Source organism: Bos mutus, chromosome X (assembly GCF_027580195.1).
Source record: "Bos mutus isolate GX-2022 chromosome X, NWIPB_WYAK_1.1, whole genome shotgun sequence".
NCBI lineage: Eukaryota > Metazoa > Chordata > Mammalia > Artiodactyla > Bovidae > Bos > Bos mutus.
In genome coordinates, this window is record NC_091646.1 from 50,893,404 (window position 1) to 50,916,808 (window position 23,405).

The 23,405-nt window shown below is 40.8% G+C and overlaps 1 protein-coding gene across 1 annotated transcript in view; it reads right to left on the minus strand.

Annotated features, from left to right (window-relative positions):
- Positions 1-23,405, minus strand: part of DCX (doublecortin) — a 403,487-nt gene that overhangs the window by 113,629 nt on the left and 266,453 nt on the right. Inside the window, exon 6 of the mRNA XM_070365902.1 lies at positions 9,134-9,519. Within this exon, the coding sequence (XP_070222003.1) occupies positions 9,134-9,497 (364 nt within the window). The 5' untranslated portion in view covers positions 9,498-9,519. The remainder of the gene's footprint in view (positions 1-9,133; positions 9,520-23,405) is intronic.

The window sequence follows — 23,405 nt, forward strand, 5'->3', positions numbered from 1 at the left end:
ACTGGCAATTCGTTTCACATATGATAGGATAATTGCTTTACAGAATTTTGTTTGCTTCTGCCAAACATCAACATGAATCAGCCATAGGTATACATGTGTCCCCTCCCTCCAAAACCTCCCTCCCATCTCTCTCCCCATCCTACCCCTATAGGTTGTTACAGAGCCCCTGTTTGAGTTCCCTGAGTCATATAGCAAATTCCCACTGGCTATCTACTTTACATATGGTATTGTAAGTTTCCATTAACATGTCTCTATTTCTTAATGTTCCCATCCTATTTCTGGACTCACAGCCCCATGCCTTTGTTATACTATGAACTGGGGAGAACTTTCAAAATTAATACATTTTTATTCCAAGTTAAAGTGACCACAGTAACCTTTCATATTGGGCATACAGTGCAAACTGGCCAAGAAGGCAGACTGTACTTTGGACAGAGTATATGGTTAAGCAGCAGAATACTAAAATGTGAAATGTGTGTGTGTGTATGTGTGGTGCATGTATGTGTATAACTGTGTCTTCTACTGATCATCCCCACAGGCAGGTAGAAAAACTATCTAAATAACAACCTCGACACACACACACACACACACACATTTCACACTATTTCTTGTGTTTCCAAGTCTAGTTCTTGCTTGAGAAATGCTTTCCCGTTTTCACTACCCACTCCCCATCTTTCCATCTTAACGAAAGCTACACACTAGCTCTATGTGTTCAGGGTCATCTTCACCAGTGCTCACCCTTGGCTGCCACAAGTAATGAGGTGGAGATGTGAAAATACATTATACAGCCTGATTTATGGATCGGAGGGATCTAGTGCAGTTTTCACATTTACCATGGGCTAGAGGAAATGACTGGGTTTCCCCAGTGGCTCAGTGGTAAAAAATTGCCTGCAATGCAGGAGATGTGGGTTCGATCAATGGGTCAGGAAGATCTCCTGGAAAAGGATATGACAACCTACTCCAGTATTCTTGCCTGGAGAATCCCATGGACAGAGGAACCTGGCAGGCTATAGTCCATGGGGTTGCAAAGACTCAGACACGACTGAAGCGACTGAGCATGCATGCACAGGGGAAATGACTAATTCAGCGGAAGAAAGGCAGAGGCCAGAGGCAAGAGGAAGGGATTAGACACCTGGACCTAGAAGCTGGAGAAAAGAAGAAAAGAGGTAGGCTCAGCTTGGAGGGGGAGAGACTATTGGAAAAGGTTGAATTTGTCAGGTAAAACACATTAGTCTCAAGGTATACGAAAGTTCATCCAGAGGTCAAGCTGCAGAAAACCAGTGTGATTTAATCAGGATTAACTCATCAGTAAAAATGTTTAATAAATAAATAAATCAACCCAAGCCAGTGCAAAGAAAGCATTAAACACAATTATAATCTGATGGCTCTTCTTCCTTTGGTCTCAGCAGGAGAACTGAGCAGACATTCAGCTAGGCTGATAATTCACTCCTTGTGCAAATATTGATTGTTGTGCTGTAGCACCAAAGACTTTAAGTCATGTTAATTAATAAATTTCTCAGTTAGTGCCGAGAGAAGATTCAGTCAGATTCTCTAGGGCACCTTTGAGGACATTTAGATGTGAGTATGGAAGGGGAAGGTAAACTTCCAACCCTGTTCTGAGTCCCAGGAGCTGCTAGTGTTCTGTCTTGACAAAGAGACCAAGACCCGGGTTTGTAGGTGAGCACAGGCCCCCTCCTACACTCTGTGCCTGCATGCACAGCCAGGATGGGGAAGTCAAAGACCTCAGCCAAAAGAAACCCTAATTTCTCGGCTCCCACTGGCCATTTCAATCCAACCGAAGTGATTAGAGGGTGTGGCCTTTAGTTTTTGACTTAAAGGATGAAGGGACCCTTTCAATTCCTCCATATATTTACAGCCAATATTCCCCACATGCTAGAAATGATCTCTTGCCTTACCACTCTACCAGATGCACAGGCACCTTCCAAGAGGTCACTGCCTTTGAGTCAGATGTTTTCCATAATTTGTCATGTACTTTAAAACTCTGTCAGACAACTGGTGGTGTGCAAATGTATGAGGCTATATATTTATGATTTCACTCATCTACAGTCTCCTCTGGAGAGTCAGCTGTGTAGCCCTATTAGGACTCTAGACTTTTTTTTGCTTCCATCTCTTAAACCTCTTAAGCCTCTGAACTATGAGTATGATTAACCACCCCAGATGAAAATGAACATGATGGCAGACAGCTATAGTATCATATGGCACCCAAGAACTTTGCCGAGGGCCCAGCTTTCAGCCAAATCTATGTTGAACACTTTCCAACAGTACATTTTAGTCTCTCCACTCTATTTCCTTTTGGCCCCAATATGAAGTAATGGAAAAAGAGCAGCTGATGTGATGTCAGTCAGAATGGGGTTTCCCAATATTTTCTTGTTGTGCACCCTTGGGCAAATTACCTAACTCCCCTTCGCTTCAGTTATTTGTCTGCAAAGTGGGGATGATGATAACAATATCTTCTTCTGAAGGTTGTTCCGGGGCTCAAGCTGAGCCCACAGCCTGGTACATAGTAAGCACTTGATAAATGCCAGCCATCACTATTATTAAGGCCCTAATCTGAAGGAAGAAAGAGAGAACTAGAAGAGCAAAGAGGGAAAGGAGGAAGAAAGAGTTTAGAGAAAGGAGATGAAAAGAGGAGGAGTAGAAGCTGAAGGAAAGAAAAGAAGCAGCAGCAAGGGCAGCCATCTTGGAACTATGCCATAATCCATATAGAATATGAGCACTGCATGGGACTCATGCTTCAAAGATAATATTTCCTGAGGCTTGAGAGGAGGCCTCCGATTGCTTCAATGCCAAATGTGGTAACTTAATGGCTAACACCAAGCAAAGCCACTTGCTGCCACTGCTGGTGCATACTGAGGGCAGAATATTTTTAAAGATTATCTTTTTCTAGAGCAGTTTTAGGTTCACAGTAAAATTCAGGGGAAGGTACAGATTTTCCATAGGACCGCTGACCCCATAATGCATACCCTCACCCATTATCTGCATCCCCCAACAGAGGGCAGGATGTTTGTGATAGGCAGGATGAAAATGTGATGTTTCATATTTTCTAAGTGAAAGAAGCCAGTCACAAAAACCACATAGTATATGATTTCAATTTCTATAAAATATCCAGACTCAGCAGATCTGTAGAGACATAGGCAGATAAGTAGTCATCTAGGGCTGAAGAGAAAACGGCAAGTGGGCAGTGACTGCTAATTGGTACAGTGTCTCTTTTGGAGATGATGAAAATGGGGTAAAATTAGATTATGATGATGGTTTCACCACGTGGTAAATTTTCTAGATTCAAATCCCACCCAACCCAACAAGTTGGGTTGACCTCGGGCAAATCATTTAATATCTGAGTCGCAGCTTTTCTGTCTATAATGGAAGGTATTGTGCTAGGTGACATTTCAGTTCCTTCCAGCCCTAAAGGTCTATAAGAAGGAATTTTCTTCTCCTCTCCATCCCAAACAGGCTTTGGGAGACAGAGTTGTTATGGTAATGGCCTGTTAATGAAATAGGTGCCCCCCACTAAGGACTCTCCTCTTCCAGAAAGATAACAAATGAACTGCTTCTCTTGATCAAGGTTTCCTTGTTCTGATTTTGTGAGCATCTGCAACGTGTGCTGCCAGAGCTCGAAGATTCTTGCAGGTCCAGCTGCCAGGCACTTGGAGCCGGGGTGGGGGTAGGGGGTGGGGGGTGTTGCACCTTTACACAGCTGGGTTCTACTCCTGTCACAGCTTCCAGGAGCCATTTCCCACCCGCTGGAAGTCAAAAAGGAAAGCTGGCTTCAGAGCCAAGCAAGGTGACAATTTGCTGGAATCGACAATCTGCTTCAGGGCGAGGGGGTAAGGAAATGAAGTCATGGAAGCAAAGCTGAAAGGGCAGGAAGGGAACAAGCTGTGGCCCCAAGATGATCTAATGTCTACCTCTCTTCACTTTCAGGAGGGCTCCATTTCCAAAAATATTAAATATGTTTATAGTTTCTCAGTGCAAAAAGCACATCTGTCTGGGCTTTCTCCTCTTTTTCCGGGCTTCCTCCCTCCAGAAGGAAAATATTAAATGGCACTTTATCATATTATCAGATCTCTTAGTGATGTATCACTCTCCCAGGTATCTTAAAATCCTCCTCTTCGGCAATGTGCTTTCTTTAGTAATTAGAAGATAAATTAGTGAGAAAGTGGTTTCATCTCATTGGAACAAATGAGCTATGGCAAAGAAAGTGGATCATAGCCAGTGTCACCATACAGATCTTTCAACAAGACTGTACCAATTTAAATATTTTGTCCCAAGATCTGCATAATAATGCTCAAGATGATACCATGAAGATTGATCTGGGTACTTACATACAAGGAAGTGGGGAAGGAAGTAGACAGTACATGAGGGAAGAACAATTCTCTAATGAAAGACTAAACAAAAAAAAGCCACTCTTGGATTTCATTCATTGATCTACTGGTAATACAGCTCATACATATATGGCCACATTCTGTACGGCTTCCCGAAGACCTTTTTCATGTAACCAAGGAACTGTGGGAAAACTGACATCAGTAACCTGACTTTGGTCCAAAATGGTCCCCTTACTACTTTCAGTATCTAGCAGCAGACAGTTAGACTAGAGAGGCATTAGACAAAGGAGTGCCACAAGGCCATAGTGATTATTAACCAATTGGTTTCCATTTCATTTTATTTAGGCTAAATATTTCATAATGTTGCCATTTGGAAACATAGTATGTTTTATGCTCCATTATTTCTTTAAGATAAACAAGTCAAAAAACAAAAAGATTTCTGTATTCCCAGGAATACCCACTATTGTAAGTAGCTAAAGGGGACCATCAAGATCATTTACTCTAGTACTTTCCCAAGTTTAACTGCTTGTAAGGTTCACTTGGGGAAATTTGTAAAAACACATGCTGGAGATTCTGAGTCAATTCCTGGGTGTGGCCCAGGGAACTGATATTTTTCTAAAGCCCTAAAAGATTCGGAAAAGTAGGCAGGTTTGGGAGCAACTAGCTATTCCGACCTCTCACTAGCATTACTATTATTATATCATGAACAATAATAGTCCCTTGGAGCTGCAGCTTTACCTTGTCAATGTGTTTCTATATCTATTATCTAATTTTATCCTCACAATCACTCTAATAGATACAGAAGGCAGGTGTTACTAGTCTCATTTTACATATAAGAATATTACAATAGATATACAAAGTGTGCTCTATACATATGATACAATATTATTCCTTTAAAAAAAGGAATGGAGACTTCCCTAACAGTCTAATGGTTAAGATTTTGTGCTTTCAAGGCAGAGGGCTTGGGTTCAATCCCTGGTCAAGGAATTAGATCCTACATGTCACCCAGTGCATTCAAAAAAGTAAAAAATTTTTAAAAAGGAGTGAAGTATTGATACACGGTATAAGTTAGTTAAGAGTTAGTCGCTCAGTTCTGTCCAGCTGTTTGCAACCCCATGGACTATAGCCCACCAGGCTTCTCTGTCCATACAAACCTTAAAAACATTTTCTAAGTGAAAGAAGCCAGTCACAAAAACCACATAGTATATGATTTCAATTTCTATAAAATATCCAGACTCAGCAGATCTGTAGAGACATAGGCAGATAAGTAGTCATCTAGGGCTGAAGAGAAAACGGCAAGTGGGCAGTGACTGCTAATTGGTACAGTGTCTCTTGGAGATGATGAAAATGGGATAAAATTAGATTATGATGATGGTTTCACCACTTGGTAAATTTTCTAAAAATCATTTAATTCAGTTGGTGAATTTTACAGTGTGCAAACTAAACCCTAATAAATTGGGGGTTTTTTAAGTTGTTTTAAAAAGAGAGAACATTAGTCACAGTGATGATAAGAAGAAATCTATAGTCATGTAGCTTAACCAGCTATAAACTAGGATGACTCAAATATTGGGTTGGCCAAAAAGATCATTCGAGTTTTTCAGTACCATCTTATGAAAAACTAAAACTTTTATGCCAACTCAATAGTAACATCTACCATTATTGGAATTTTCAGGTGGCGCTAGTGGTAAAGAACCCACCTCTGCCAAGGCAGGAGAGCCGGTTTTGATCCCTGGGTCAGGAAGATCCGCTGGAGAAGGAAATGGCAAACCACCCCAGTATTCTTGCCTGGAGAATCCCATGGACAGAGAAGCCTGGCAGGCTACAGTCCATGTGGTCACAAAGAGTCGGACATGACTGAGTGACTAAACTACAGCCCTTTATTGAGTACTGCTAATGTGCTAGGCAGAATATGAAACAATTTATATTCATTGTCTCATTTAACCCTCAAAGCAATTATGCCCACTTTACAGATGAACAACTGAGGCTCGGGGGGCCCAAATGGCTTCCCCAAGTTCACACAAGCTAGCAGGTGGCAGAGCTTGGATTTGAACCAAATCTGATTCAAAAAATTCATTTTCCTGTTATAACCTTTTGCCACTAAGACAAGAATCCAATGAATCTGACTCTTCCCCCAGGGATCTTTCTAAACTTTTCAATTTGAAGTCTCTTGTAAAGCAATGTGTAAATTATTTGTTTTAATCATTCATTCAACCTCTTCCAAAAGTGAACAAAGTAAAAGACTTTTATCCTCCATTCCTACATGAGTAGTTGCAAAAGGACAAAAAAAAAAAAAAAATGGAGCAAAACAACTGCCCCTTTTTTTTTGGTTGTACCATGCAGCATGTGGGATCTTAGTTCCCCCACCAGGGATTGAACCCCTGGTCCCTGCAATGGAAGCACAAAGTACCAACCACAGGACCGCCGGGGAAATCCCAAAGACCCCTTTTCTTTATCCTCTTCATATCTGTGCCTTTTCCCATTTGGCACAACGGTGATGGAAAATTGGTCACACTTCTCAGTGCTATCCCAGGAATACCCTAGAATTTCCTTGACTGAATCGCAGTACTCAGTCAGGACTGAGAGGCCATTGAGGGCCACAGCAGACTGTGACTGTAAGTGACATGTGAATAAATGCAAATGAGCCTTAGTCACACTCTGCATAAATTCACACTCTGCACACTCACCAGAAATTCACCAGGAAGTACTACTACTGCACCCAAGAGTGGTAAATAAGAGGAGTCCAATCTAGCAGAATTCAAAAGGATTAAGAGAGAAGAAAGCTGCAGTCTTCAAAATTGTATTTATTACATATATTCAGCTAAGATTATCACAACACACACCACAATACACATATACATATGCACACGTGCATACACACACACACACACACACACACACACACACACACAAACCCAGGAAGGAAAATCAATACCAAGGGCCACTCTTTGAGCAAGACATGTTAAAAAATGTATTTGGGGAAGAAAGAAATCTGTGCATGAGATCTCTCACATCAGACAGAAGAACACTGTAATCCTTGCTCCAAATACAATGGCACTTGATTCAGAATTCTGCCTGAGCATCTATGGTGGTCTTTAAAAGATAGCAGCTAGTAGAAATGTGGACATACTGGTGATTCAGGTGCTTTGTTTATGAAAATTATTACGGAGAAAACACTCACCACCCCAGTTTGACTGAGATGTGGATTTTACAGGGACAAAAGACACAAGCCCTATCGATTACTCTGTTGGACAGCTCCCTGGATCCAGCTTCTAGTCCTTCAAGTTTGCCCTGACTCTCCTTTCTTTTACGGTATTTGCTAAGATGGCCAATCCTTCAGTGTTCAGAAGCCTGGGATTAACCTCTTCCTGGCCCTCCAGCACCTGATCAAATAATCAAGCCCCATCAGCATTGTTTCTCAAGGTCCACTTGGAGAAAAACCTCAGACTTGAACCCTGCCTGAGACCCAGATCTGGCAGCCATATGGACACTGGCTCTTATAAGTAACTAGCCCCAAATCACTTGACCTGACTTGAGAAACAGCAGCTCCTTGCAAGAATGTGCTCTTGTACAAGGGAAGCCCTCATGCTCCTTTGTTTAGGAATACAAGAAACCTAGAAGCAGTGAATCAGAGGTGGGGCATCAAGTCCTTTAATGTGTTGTTTCTCCTTCCTTGCCAGCTGTTTCAGAATTTGGTTTCCCTAGAGATCTGCCTGTTCTAAACTCATCTGCTCAGGGGAATGGAAAGAATGAGGAGGGAGGGTTGGAGAATGGGAAGAAGTTTGGGGGTGGGGGGAAACGTTTTCATTATCACAAGGACTCTTGAAGGACTCCTGAAGCTGTCCTTTAAAGTACTGTCAGGTTAAACCAATCGCACATATTACACCTATGAAAAAGTGGGGTGGGGAGGCATCCTCAATATACTTGATCTGATAAAGTAAAATATTAAGAACATGTCCCCAGATCTATTTATCTATATGATCATGAAAAAGACTTCATGGCTGAGCAAGTTTGGGCAAGAGCTGGAGTTTTCCCTATTTTTGAGTTGGGGGCACAGATTGTCAGGATTTTCAGCAATCTTGTAATAAAATTCAATTGCAGAACCAAAATCTAGAAATCTGTTTAAATACAGATTTAGGTATAGTGAGTCAGTTCCTATTCTAATAGGAATAATGTTTATTAAAATACCAGACATACCTACAGCTTTCTTTGGTATTTCTCTTAATGACCTCAGCCTGAGGGACACACCCTGAAATGGGCTTTTTAGAAGCAACAGCTGAGCAGTGACCACTTACCTAAAAGTATAATCCTTTGTGAATACATTCGGGAAGTCCAGCTTTTAGGGTGCACGTTTCCATGAGTTGCCATTCACAAAGAGTCTCTCAGCCGTTCAAAGGATATAAGTATACAATGTTTTCTTTCTCTTAACCCAACCAAGCCTCCTTCCTCATTTTATGCCCCTAAGGATTTTATGGTCTGCCTCAATAGTGCTCTTTAGAGTTGACGATGAACAAATTCTAGAGTAAATGATACAATTCAGATTTTTCTTTGTATACCCTGGGAGATCAACACAATGCATCCTCATAGTCAGCCACACTTCAACCCCAGCCGAGACTGAAGCCCACGGAGGGTAACGGCTAATGATTCTGACTATGCCTACAGAATCAGAAGTCTCAGCAGCACCCTCATGTTTTAACAAACATAGTTCCCAATTTCTTTTAATCAAAGCCAAGAAATGTAACCATAACTAACAATAACCCCTCCCACTAAGGGCCACCACCCACTCCTTGAATTACCTTCCTCCAGTTCATCCATGCTTCCAATTTTGCGGGATCCATCAATGGTGTAAATGTAGCGCACTCCCTGAGGCAGGTTGATGTTGTCAGACAGAGATCGTGTCAGGTCAGCCAGCAAGGCGTCGAAGCTGCGAAAACGGTCAGAGGACACAGCGTACACAATCCCCTTGAAGTAGCGGTCCCCATTGCGGTAGAAACGTACCTTCTTGGCTTTCTTCTCGTTGCTTAGTGCCTGCAAGGTTCGGGTTCGGTAGAAGCTACAATGGGCGCTGTGAGTGGGGCTAGGTAGCCCGTTCATCCGCGAGCCTCTCATGTTCCTGGATGTCTTATCTCTTTCGTCAAAATGTCCAAAATCAAGTTCCATATTTTGGTGGAACCTCAGAGACCTGAGTGTTGGAGAAAAGCGGGGAGGCGGAGGGGGATGAAAGGAAGCAAAGAAAAGGGGCGAGGAGGGGGAAAAAAGAAAGGAATTCAAATATTAGCCAGATCCAGATCTGCAATCTGCTGCTTGTGAAAAGAACTGGTTGAAAAAAGCCCGTGACCCATCTGCTGCTTGCCCCTGACCTGCAAGAATATTGATCTTAATAGAGAAAAGGGAGGGGCTGGAGGGGTGCTGGTGGTTGTGGGGGTGGGGGTGAGAGATGCAGAGGGAGGCACTTTGGGCACTGTTCCAAAGAAAGGAGAGGGAGGGATTTTGAAATTGCTTAAAATCCTGGGACTTACTGACAGTGGCTCCTATCAAATTGTAACTTCAGGGTAAATACATTAAAACTGGCATCTGTTTCCTCACACATGCCCACATGACTAACGGTTGTAAATGAATCCATAGCCTGACAAAATTCCCCTTGAAGGGAACAGAAGGACCTAGCCAAGGTTAGCATCTCTAGCTCAGGAAGTGATCTTTGCATTTCAGTGAAATAATTATAAGGGTAGTGTTTTAATTTTATTCCAAGCCCCCTTTCCTACTTTAATGTGTGCCTCCCCTCCCCCCTAGAATAAAGTAGGATTCTCCTTTAAAGCCACAGCCTCTAGGGAACAGCCAGTCTTTGTGCTATTCATCAACCCCCTTCCCCACCAAGCTGGTGCAGCTATCCGACATTCACAAGAAATAAGCTGGAAAAAAAAAAAGGATTACAAAAATCAGTTATTTAACAAGTTATTTGTTCTGCTTTATCCCTGGTACCATTTGGCCACAAAATCCTTCCTCCCACCCCCCAGCCCCTCGCTTTCTCTAGGTGCTCTACCCCCCATCAACGATGCAGCCCCACCTCTTAATGGAATATTTTAATTGTGTAAAGATTCCCAAATGAGTCCCTGAACAGCATATGGGACCTTTAGAAGCAAGCACACCTTCCATTGTTCTGGGTTTCTACACTGAATGAAGGGGCATTTCACCCTCACAGCAGGCAGCACACCCCAAATTTGTCTATTGCCTAGGTGTGTTAGCTGAGGCAAAAGATGGTCATCTGTCAGATTTACTTTCCCCCTTTCTGCTGAAAGAATGAAAGAAAGAAAGGAAATCACAATATGAAACCAAATACAAAAGAAGCCCCAAATGCTAGCAAAGGTAGTGACAGCCTAGGAAACAAACTATTAACATGCATTGCACAGAGGGGGATAAAAGGACTCACAAAGCACGCAGGGCTCAGCTGCTACACACTGCCACATTGAGATACTTGAAGGGGACCAGGAAGACAGGCAATAAAGGAGGACTGGTGCCTAGCAGGTTTGCCAGGCTTGGTCCTTCTTTTCTTCCAGTGTCACCATGACCTGTGCTGAGCTCAGCATTGTCTCTGTCAGACAACCTGCAGTGTAAGAGACCCCACCTCCTCAAAACAAGTAGCAAGCATTTCCCCAGGCATGCTAGCAACACTGGGCTTTGCTTTAAATCTGGGGTGGTATTATTCTAAAATCAATATCACAGTGAAAACAAAAGAACATCAAACTCACTTTTCCAATGGAAAATCCCAGGTAGAGGCTTAGGGAAAAAATCCAATAGAATAAGGCAAAAAAGAGGGGAGAAGAGAAAGAAAGAGAGAGAGGACACACTGAGAGAGAGGGAGAGAGCGCGCACTTTGCCTTGTGCTTTTTCCGTTTGACATCTCTTACATTCTCCCTGAAAATCACTCCAAAGCCCCACTCACCGGTTTTCTGCTGGTTGGGTGGAGATGCTGAGAGAAAGAAAACCAATCTCTCTATGCCTTTGTTGTCTGAGCTCCAAGCAAGAAATTCCTGCCAGGGTGGATAGATGCCTTCTAGGTCCTAGTGCCTTGTCCAGCTTCTCCCCTTTACTCAGGCTTAGTGAATCCCCCCAACCTCCTTTGATTAATTACATGCTTTTTTTTTTCAATTCACAGGCTGCATTAACAGCTAGAAAGGTTTCATTTATAACCAACAGGAAATTGCAGGGTAGCAAAAAGATTGCACAGGCAAGTTCAGAATGCCCTAATGAGCAACGTGCTAGTCTTTTCTTTTAGGCAATTGGCAATTTTACTTGGCCAAAACCTTGGCCTAATCTGCCTGGGGGCCAGACTCAGGCAGTCGAACCAACCTTCTTAGAAATTGTAGTCTCTTCATTTAACCTTCTTGACAGAAAAACAATCAAATATGTGAATTCTTTATGGCGTTTTAGTTCATGCATCCAACAGCTAGTTGTTTTGAAATGAGGTTAGTGGAGTAGACGAAGAAGCAGTATAAAAGGGACAAGACAAGGGAAAATCATTCCAGAATTTCATGGAGGATGGAGTTGAAGATGGATCTCAAAGACCTTTTAGCTTGGTGGAATAGTTTTGTTCATGGGATCTACAGAGTTTCAGAGTTCCAATCTAACCCAGAGACCTTTCTGTGTGAAGTGAGCCCAGTTTGATGGCTACAAGATAAGTATTAATAGGTCTCTCTTCAAACTGCTTATTTGTTACTAATTGGCTTCTTTATATAAAATATGTTATACAAAGCCAGGAAACATCCATATTGAATTCAAGAAATCAGGCTGAACTATAAGACAAGAAGAGAAAAGTGAGAAACTCCAGTGGGGGTAGGTTACCATCTTCAACTGAGGCTACATGCATTAATATGCAGCGGCCTTGAATTATCATTGTTCCATTTCTGCTAGGCTTCCAGGAGGCTCAGAAATAATCATGTGCTCAGGATTGATCTTCTGTCTGATTCTTAATGTAATTAACCCTCCTTTCTAGATATAATGTTAGATGACTTATAATTAAGCTCTTGCTATGCACGTGTTTTACTGTAAACTGCCTTAAAGTGGGATAAAAAAATATGATTTTTCTTCTCTGGAGGATGCTAGCTCAGCAAAGCCTAAGCAATCTATCTTAGTTGGGTGGTCAGCATCAAGTGTGCCACCTGCCCAGTCAAGTCCTCCTAACACTTTGCTGCTGTTCTCCTGGTTTCTAAATAAGTACTTCAGGGGACAGCATCCCTGTTTTCTTCCATTTGTTTCTGCCTTACATTGTGGCCACCTCTTGGGAACACAGGGTTATTCAGGTCAAGGGCAGAAAAATATCAAGTAATAGAAGCAGGAAAATATGGAAATTCTAACCAATGGCTGTAACTTCCTTGTCCAGCAAGGCCAATGTCTTAAAAATTGTTTTATTTCACATAGTAAGCATTCTGTAAATACACAATTGATTTTGCATCAGAATTCAAAATCATTTTATTTCTGGTGAAGATATAAAAATGGATGGGACACTAAAACAAACACAAAGGATTTGGAATAGATCTTAGAGAAAATGTCCTCATGGTCTAAGCTTTTAAACACTAGTGTGAATGCAAAATGTCTTTAGAAGACAGTCTAGGATAGATGACTGTTTGCTTTATATATACCAGAGAGCAAAGGGTGAATGAGATCAATGTTTCCCAGTGTGAGGTATGTGGATGTAAATAGGTGTTTTTTAAGAACAGAAAAAAAGTTCCTTGGTCTTATATGTTTCAAAAGTGGTGGGCTAAATGAAATTTGTTTTCATAAACATCTCAGGGCCTTTAATATACTTAAAATATGGTACAAGTCTCCAAGAAGGGAGTTTCCCCAGTGGCTCAGCAGCAAAGACTCTGCCAGTGCAGGAAACGCAAGTTCGATCCCTGGGTTGGGAAGATTCCCTGGAGGAGGGCATGGCAACCCACTTCCAGCCTGGAGAATCCCATGAAAAGAGGAGCCCAGTGGGCTACAGTCCATAGGGTCTCAAAGAGTTGGATACGACTGAGTGACTTAGCACATACACAGACTCCAAGAAGTCAGTTTAGTATTAAGGGCTTCCTGCTCCCCTCCCCCACTACTTTTTTTTTTTTTTAAAAACTCAGGATCTTTTTTTTTCTCCCAGAGCATTCAATAGACTTATGTTCTATGGGAAAACCTTTTACAAAAACAGGACTAGATTATTTCACCAATATAATTCTTCTCAAAGAATTCTCAGCTACCAATCAAAACTTTTTGTCTCACTTCCTCGGAGAAGGAACACGGCAGAAAAGAATGTCTCAGGTACGAGTCCAGGGGGAAAGTGCATCTTTCTGTATGAAAGACAACTTTGAAGATCAAGGGAGAGTCATGATTGATGGTTCACTGGAGTGAAGAGAATGAAAAAAAAAGTGCAGCAACCCCACTGTGGGAAATATCCCAGTAAGACCTTTTAAGTAAGTTCAATGTGCCTACCCAGTACCACCTGAAAGCTGCAGCATAGAAAACATCAGTCCACTGCCCCTGAAGAACTTGAAGATTCACTGAGAAGACAGGACAAGAATATGTATCTTGCAAAAATCATGAAGGAGAAGGGCTGTGGTCTAGGTTACTCAAACTCAACTTTACGATCAGGATCAGGAAATAAGACCATCATCCATCACACACACACACACACAGAGTCACTAGTTTACATTACCTATCAGAAACACAATTACCTATCAGAAACACCCATCTAGGGTGGAGTGGGATGGGCAAACAGAAAGTGAGGTTGGAAATATATACAAACATTTTATAGGGACCAAAAATTATGAAGTACATAGTCACAAAGCCAACAAATATGTGTAAGATCTTTATTGAGAAAATCATAATACTATTAAAGAACATAACAGAAGCTGTGAATAAATATAGAGCCAGACCATGCTCATGAATGGCAAGATGCAATGATGTAAGGGTGTCAGTACTCCTCAAAATAATATATATATAAATGTGTGTGAAAAGCTCCAGTAGAAAGTTCAACAGGAACTTTTGTGAAATTCACAAATATCAGTTAAATATCTTTTATTATGCCCCAAATATTCACATGACACCTCTTTCACTTCTTTAAAGTGAAATATCAACTTTGAAGTGAAATATCTTCTTTCAAGTGAAATATCAACTCCCAAATATCAACTTCTCAACAAGACCAACCCAGATCATCCTGTTTAAAGTGACAACCTTCCTCCCAACCCAGCACTCCAACTTCCTTTACCCTGCTCTTTTTTTCTGTAACACTTACCATCTTCCAACATACTATATAATATACCTATTTATTATGTTTATTATATATCTACCCAAAGTAGAATAGATAAGCTCCACAGGGCAAGCTTATTGCCCAGCTTTAATGAAATATAATTTATAATGTTAATAGTAATATTTTGTTTATTTTTAATACTTATGCAAAGTACCTAGAACAATGATTAGCACATAGTAAGTTTGGGTATTTGTTTAATTGGACAGAGTAAAGAAAGCAAAGAGTATTCAATAGACGATATTGGGACAATTAACTTTTGTATGGAAAAAAATTAAATTAGATCCTCACTTCATGCCATACATAAAAATGAACTCCAGATGTTTTAAAGATGTGAATATAAAGAACAGGGCTTGAAAATTATTAGAATAAAATGTTAGAGATTCTTTTTAGTTCCTTGTGACACAAAGATTTTGTTAACCAATATGTAAAAAGCAGAAATCTTATAGGAAAATATTGATAAATTTGATTATATGAAAATTAAAGCTTCTGAAAGCAAAAGATGGCATTAAAACCTTAAAACATATGTAACAGACTGAGGAAAAGATAGCTGAATCTTTATGTAACTGACATAGGATTAATGTCCTGATTTTATATATATATATATATATATAAAATTATATCATATCAATTAGAAAAGGTAAAACTTCAGTAAAAAAAATAAAGATATGCACAGGTCGTTCATAAAACAGGAAACCCTAATGGCCAATGAACAATTAAATTATGCTCAACCTTACACATAACTAGGGGAATCCAAGTTAAAACAGAAATTACATCTTTTACAACCATTAGATTGATGGAAATTTATAAAGTGAAAAAGTGAAGGTAAAATTTAGTCACTTAGTTGTGTCCGACTCTTTGTGACCCCATGGACTGTAGCCCACCAGGCTCCTCTGTCCATGGAATTCTCCACGTAAGAATACTGGAGTGGGTTGCCATTTCCTTCTGCAGGGGATTTTCCCAACCCAGCGATTGAACCCAGGTCTCCCACATTGCAGGCGGACTCTTTACCAACTGAGAACCAGGGAAGCCACTAACCAAGTATCAGTTCAGTTCAGTTCAGTCTCAGTCGTGTCTGACTCTTTGCGACCCCATGAATCGCAGCCCGCCAGGCCTCCCTGTCCATCACCATCTCCCGGAGTTCACTAAAACTCACGTCCACCGAGTTGGTGATGCCATCCAGCCATCTCATCCTCTGTTGTCCCCTTTTCCTCCTGCCCCCTATCCCTCCCAGCATCAGAGTCTTTTCCAATGAGTCAGCTCTTCGCATGAGGTGGCCCAAGTACTGGAGTTTCAGCTTCAGCATTGTTCCTTCCAAAGAACACCCAGGGCTTATCTCCTTTAGAATGGACTGGTTGGATCTCCTTGCAGTCCAAGGGACTACCAAGAGTCTTCTCCAACACCACAGTTCAAAGGCATCAATTCTTCGGCACTCAGCTTTCTTCACAGTCCAACTCTCACATCCATACATGACCACTGGAAAAACCATAGCCTTAACTAGACGGACCTTTGTTGGCAAAGTAATGTCTCTGCTTTTGAATATGCTATCTACATTGGTCATAATTTTCCTTCCAACAACCAAGTATAGGCAAAGACAAAAAGCACCCTGGAACCCTCATTTATGTTGGAATAAACATAAATTGGTACAATTTTTGAGAAAAGTTTTTGGTAGTAGCTGCGACGGACCTCGCAGAAGTGTGGCCGAGAAGAGCTACCTCACGTACGAGGTCAGAGGTGGTGGCCGAGAGGAGCTACCCTGCGTCCAAGGTCAGAGGTGGCAGCCGGGAGGAGCTACCCCATGTCCGAGGTCAGGGGCAGCGGCTAGGAGGAGCTACGCCACGTCCAAGGAGCAGTGGCTGCGTGGGTGCAGGAGGGCCAAGAGGAGCTACTCCATGTTGAAGGTCAGGATGGGCGGCGGTGAGGAGATACCCCTCGTCCAAGGTAAGGAGCAGTGGCTTCGTTTTGCTGGAGCAGCCGTGAAGAGATATCCCACGACCAAGGTAAGAGATACCCAAGTAAGACTGTAGGTGTTGCGAGAGGGCATCAGAGGGCAGACACACTGAAACCATAATCACAGAAAACTAGTCAATCTAATCACCCGGACCACAGCCTTGTCTAACACAATGAAGCTAAGCCATGCCGTGTGGGGCCACCCAAGACGGGTGGGTTGTGGTGGAGAGGTCTGACAGAATGTGGTCCACTGGAGAAGGGAATGGCAAACCACTTCAGTATTCTTGCCTTGAGAACCTCATGAACAGTATGAAAAGGCAAAATGATAGGATACTGAAAGAGGAACTCCCCAGGTTGGTAGGTGCCCAATATGCTACTGGAGATCAGTGGAGAAATAACTCCAGAAAGAATGAAGGGATGGAGCCAAAGCAAAAACAATACCCAGTTGTGGATGTGACTGGTGATAGAAGCAAGGTCTGATGCTGTAAAGAATAATATTGCATGGGAACCTGGAATGTTAGGTCCATGAATCGAGGCAAATTGGAAGTGGTCAAACAGGAGATGGCAAGAGTGAACATTGGCATTCTAGGAATCAGCTAACTAAAATGGACTGGAATGGGTGAATTTAACTCAGATGACCATTATATCTACTACTGTGGGCAGGAATCCCTTAGAAGAAATGGAGGAGCCATCATGGTCAACAAAAGAGTCTGAAATGCAGTACCTGGATGCAATCTCAAAAATGACAGAATGATCTCTGTTCGCTTCCAAGGCAAACCATTCAATATCACAGTAATCCAAGTCTATGCCTCAACCAGTAACGCTAAAGGAGATGAAGTTGAACGGTTCTATGAAAACCTCCAAGACCTTTTAGAACTAACACCCAAAAAAGATGTCCTTTTCATTATAGGGGACTGGAATGCAAAAGTAGGAACTTAAGAAACACCTGGAGTAACAGGCAAATTTGGCCTTGGAATACGGAATGAAGCAGGGCAAAGGCTAATAGAGTTTTGCCAAGAGAATGCACTGGTCATAGCAAACACCGTCTTCCAACAACACAAGAGAAGACTCTACACATGGGCATCACCAGATGGTCAACAACAAAATCAGATTGATTATATTCTTTGCAGCCAAAGATGGAGAACCTCTATACAGTCAGCAAAAACAAGACCAGGAGCTGACTGTGGCTCAGATCATGAAATCCTTATTGCCAAATTCACACTGAAATTGAAGAAAGTAGGGAAGACCACTAGACCATTCAGGTATGACCTAAATCAAATCCCTTATGATTATACAGTAGAAGTGAGAAATAGATTTAAGGGCCTAGATCTGATAGATAGAGTGCCTGATGAACTATGGAAGGAGGTTCGTGACATTGTACAGGAGACAGGGATCAAGACCATCCCCATGGAAAAGAAATGCAAAAAAGCAAAATGGCTGTCTGGGGAGGCCTTACAAATAGCTGTGAAAAGAAGAGAAGCGAAAAGCAAAGGAGAATAAGAAAGATATAAGCATCTGAATGCAGAGTTCCAAAGAGTAGCAAGGAGAGATTAGAAAGCCTTCCTTAGCGATCAATGCAAAGAAATAGAAAACAACAGAATGGGAAAGACTAGAGATCTCTTCAAGAAAATTAGAGATATCAAGGGAACTTTTCATGCAAATATGTACTGGATAAAGGACAGACATGGTATGGACCTAACAGAAGCAGAAGATATTAAGAGGTGGCAAGAATACACAGAAGAACTGTACAAAAAAAATCTTCATGACTCAGATAATCACCATGGTGTGATCACTGACCTAGAGCCAGACATCCTGGAATGTGAAGTCAAATGGGCATCACTACAAACAAAGCTAGTGGAGGTGATGGAATTCCAGTTCAGCTACTTCAAATCCTGAAAGATGATGCTGTGAAAGTGCTGTACTCACTATGCCAGCAAATTTGGAAAACTCAGCTGTGGCCAAAGGACTGGAAAAGGTCAGTTTTAATTTGAATCCCAAAGAAAGGCAATGCCAAAGAATGCTCAAACTACTGCACAATTGCACTCATCTCACACCCTAGTAAAGTAATGCTCAAAATTCTCCAAACCAGGCTTCAGCAATACGTGATCCGTGAACTTTCAGATGTTCAAGCTAGTTTTAGAAAAGGCAGAGGATACCAGAGATCAAATTGCCAACATCCCCTGGATCATGGAAAAAGCAAGAGAGTTCCAGAAAAACATCTATTTCTGCTTTATTGACTATGCCAAAGCCTTTGACTGTGTGGATCACAATAAACTGTGGAACATTCTGAAAGAGATGGGAATACCAGACCACCTGACCTGTCTCTTGAGAAACCTATATGCAGGTCAGGAAGCAACAGTTAGAACTGGACATGAACAACAGACTGGTTCCAAATAGGAAAAGGACTAAGTCAAAGCTGTATATTGTCACCCTGCTTATTTAACTTATATGCAGAGTACCTCATGAGAAACACTGGGATGAAAAAAGCATAAGCTGGAATCAAGATTGCCGGGAGAAATATCAATAACCTCAGATATGCAGATGACACCACCCTTATGGCAGACAGTGAAGAGGAACTAAAATGCCTCTTGATGAAAGTGAAAGAGGAGAGTGAAAAAGTTGGCTTAAAGCTCAACATTCAGAAAACTAAGATCATGGCATCTGGTCCCATCACTTCATGGGAAATAGACGGGGAAACAGGGGAAACAGTGTCAGACTTTATTTTTTGGGGCTCCAAAATCACTGCAGATGGTGATTGCAGCCATGAAATTAAAAGACGCTTACTCCTTGGAAGGAAAGTTATGACCAACCTGGATAGCATATTCAAAAGCAGAGACGTTACTTTGCCAACAAAGGTCCGTCTAGTCAAGGCTATGGTTTTTCCAGTGGTCATGTATGGATGTAAAATTTGGACTGTGAAGAAAGCTTAGCACCGAAGAATTGATGCTTTTGAACTGTGGTGTTGGAGAAGACTCTTGGGAGTCCCTTGGACTGCAAGGAGATCCAACCAGTCCATTCTAAAGGAGATGGGTCTTGCCTGTTCTTCTGAAGGAATGATGCTAAAGCTGAAACTCCAGTATTTGGCCACCTCATGTGAAGAGTTGACTCATTGGAAAAGACCCTGATGCTGGGAGGGATTAAGGGCAGGAGGAGAAGGTGACGACAGAGGATGAGATGGCTGGATGGCATCACTGACTCGATGGACATGAGTTTGAGTGAACTCCAGGAGTTTGTGATGGACAGGGAGGCCTGGTGTGCTGCAATTCATGGGGTCCTAAAGAGTCAGACATGACTGAGCGCCTGAACTGAACTGAGTATAGTTAGAAAATACATATCAAGTTATAATCCAGAGTTTCCATTTCTAGATATCCATCCTAGGGAAATTCTCACACATGTGTTCAAGGAGAGAGGTACAAAGTTATTCAAAAAAGCATTATTGAAATGCAGAAAAGTGAAAACCACCCAGATGCCTATCAGCTTACTAATTTGATTAGTGGTTATTCATACATGGAATGCTACATATGGTGAAATAGACTAAATGAATGCTAAGTGTAAGCAGTGTGTACAGGTTTCTTGCAGCCATAAGATTTTATTTATCTGCAAACTAAATGCCCAGAAGTATAACTGCTGTGTCATTTGAAAATTATATGCTTCATTTTATTAATGCGAATTGTGAAAGTGAAAGTCGCTCAGTCGTGTCTGACTCTTAGTGACACCGTGGACTATACAATCCATAGAATTCTCCTGGCCAAAACAGTGGTATGAGTAGCCTTTCCTTTCTCCAGGGGATCTTCCCAATGGAGGGATCGAACCCAGGTCTCCCACATTGCAGGCAGATTCTTCACTAGCTGAGCCACAAGGGAAGCCCAATTAATTTCTTATTAAAATAAGAAATTGCCAGTCTGTTTTCCAGAGTGGTTTAATATTTTATATACCCACCAGCAATATATGAGAGATGCAGTTTTTCTGCATTCTCACCAGCATTTGGTATTTTTATTTTAGCTATTCTAACAGATGTGTAATGATATCATGTGTTTTAAATTTGCATTCCCCTAATATATAATGGTGTTGAACATCTTTTCACATGCTCACTTGCTATAACTGTATAGCTTCTTCAGTGATATAACCTTTTGTGCCTTTTGCCCATTTTCTAATTGAATTGCTTGCTTTTTTTAACGTTGAGTTTTGAGAGTTTATTATGTAATCTAGATCTGAGTCCTTCATCACACATGTGGGTTTGCAAATGCTTTCTCTTAGTCAGCTTGTATTTTCATTATCTGTTAAGCAAAATTGAAAAAAAAATTTTTTAAATGTGTTCATGGTTTTTATGGTTTGTGCTTTTGGTATTATGTCTCTTCATGAAGCCTTGGTCCTGAAGTTTTCTCCTATGTCATATTCTAAAAGTTTAAAGATGTGCATTTTATATTTAAATCTGTGATGCACACTGAGTTAATTTTTTGTGTCAGGTATGAGGTTTAGACTATAGTTCATATTTTTTTGTCTATCGATATGCAATTGTTCCAGCACCATTCGTTGAGAAGATCCTCCACTGAATTGCTTTTCCACCTTTGTTGAGAGTGAACTGAGTATATTTTTGTAAGTTTATTTTTGTGTTCTCTATTCTAACCCATGGATTTATGTATCTATCCATCCTCCAATATCAAACAGTCTTGATTATTGTAGCTATAAAAAAAAGTCTTGAAATCAGGTAGACTGATTTCCTATTTTATTCTTTTTCAAAATTGTTTTGGCCACTTAAGTCATTTACATTTCCATACAAATTTTAAAATAATCTTGCTTATATCTATGAAAATTCTTGCTGAGAATTTTTGACAGGGATTGCAGTAAACCTATATACCAATTTGAAGAGAATTGACATGTTTACTATATTGAATCTTATAATCCATGTATGTGGTAAGTCTCTCTACTTATTCAGATCTTTGATTTCTTTCCTCAGTGTTTAGTAATTTTCAGCATACACGTCCTATATGTGTTTTGATGGATTTACACATAAATATTTCTCTTTTTTTAAAGATTGTAAATAATATTGTATTTAAAGTTTTGCTTTCCACATATTCATTGTTACTACATAGAAATGCAATTGATCTTGTATTTGGCAACCATGCTGAATTCACTTACTAGTTTCAAAAGTTTTTTATACTTATCCTGGGATTGTCTACATCGATCATCATGTCATCAACAAATTGTTGCTGTTGTTTTAGTCGCTGACTCATGCTTGACCCTTTTGCGACCCCATGGACTGTAGCCCGCCAGGCTCCTCTCTCCAGGGGATTTCCCAGGCGAGAATACTGGAGCAGATTGCCATTTCCTTCTCCAGGGGATCTTCCCGACCCAAGGATCGAACCCATGTTTCCTGAATTGGCAGGTGGGTTATTTATCACTGAGCCACCCAGAAAGCCCCATCTACAAACAGAGATGGCTTTATTCCTTTCCAATCGGAATGCCTTTTATTTCCACATTTTGCTTTAGGCAAAGCTTCTAGTTCTATATTGAATAGCAGTGGTGAGAATGGGCATTCTTGACTTGTTCCTGATCTTAGCTGGAAAACATCTAGTCTTTATTGTTAAATGTGATATTAGCTAAGAGATTTTGTTTGTTTGTTTTTTGGTAGATGTACTGTATCAAACTGAGTAAGTTTGTGTATCCCTAGAGTTTTCTGTGGTGGTTTTTTTTATTAAGTCATGAATGGGTGTTGAATTTGTCAGATGGTTTTTCTACATCCATCAATTTGTGTGATTTTTATTCTGTAGTCTGTTAACATGATTGATTACATAGATTGATTTTTCAGAGTCTGTATAATTTTGCATGCCTTGCTGTATTTCTTAATGATTTTTAAAAAATTTGAAACAAATATGAACTGAGGTAATTTTCCTATTTCTTCAAAATAATTTTCAAAATTACACAGACAAATAAAACTTAAGCAGAGTGCTAGCAATCAGGTAATCAGGAAAATATTTGGCAGAGGAATATATAGCATATTTAGGCAAAAAAAGAAGTAGGATAGAAAGTTTTACAAAATACTCTTCACTATGATTTAATTGATCTGGTGTAGTTTTGAAGCATTAGTACGTTTTAAGGCTACCTTGGTGATTCTAATACACAGCCAAAGTTGAGCACCACTGGTATAGAGGAAAAGAACCTAACAAGGTAGACTTTGGAGTCACATCTGGGTTCAGAGCCCAGTTCCATAGTTTATTAGTTATGTGACATTGAGCAAGTTAGTGGAGTCTATTTATAAAATAGGGATAAAGAAATAACCTCATATCTTCCTTGAACCACTGCTATTTACAGTTTCTTCACTTGCTCTATTCTACCTGACACAACAGAAAAATGATTCAATACATAGTCAGGCTTGAAATCACTCTTGGTGGGCCCAAAACTGAGCAACACCTTAGAAGATGTTTTGGTTAAAGAAGGAAACCACAGTTCAGGACATACATAGGATAGCAGTGGAGAGTATTCTTATAGGTAGTAAAAGTACCCCAGGAGATCTCCATGTCAAAAGGTAAAACCTATGGCAAAAGAGTGGTCTTAGAGGCAAGTACTCAGTATAACAGGAAGAAAAGCCAGAAAACTCCTCTCCATCCCTTTTCCAACCAGATGGACCAGCAAGCAGTAACAGAGAGATTTGTCTTCAAGTGAAAGCAATGAGTATGGGAGTTAGGATAGTCGGATAGTCTAGTATCATGGGTGATAGGCAATGGCAAAATAAATGACAGTATTAATGAGAAATAGAGAGGTACACAGATTCATCAAGGCACCCTTATTATGGCATGTTCTCCACAACACCCACTTTGATTGAAAACAGCAGATAGATATTTTCC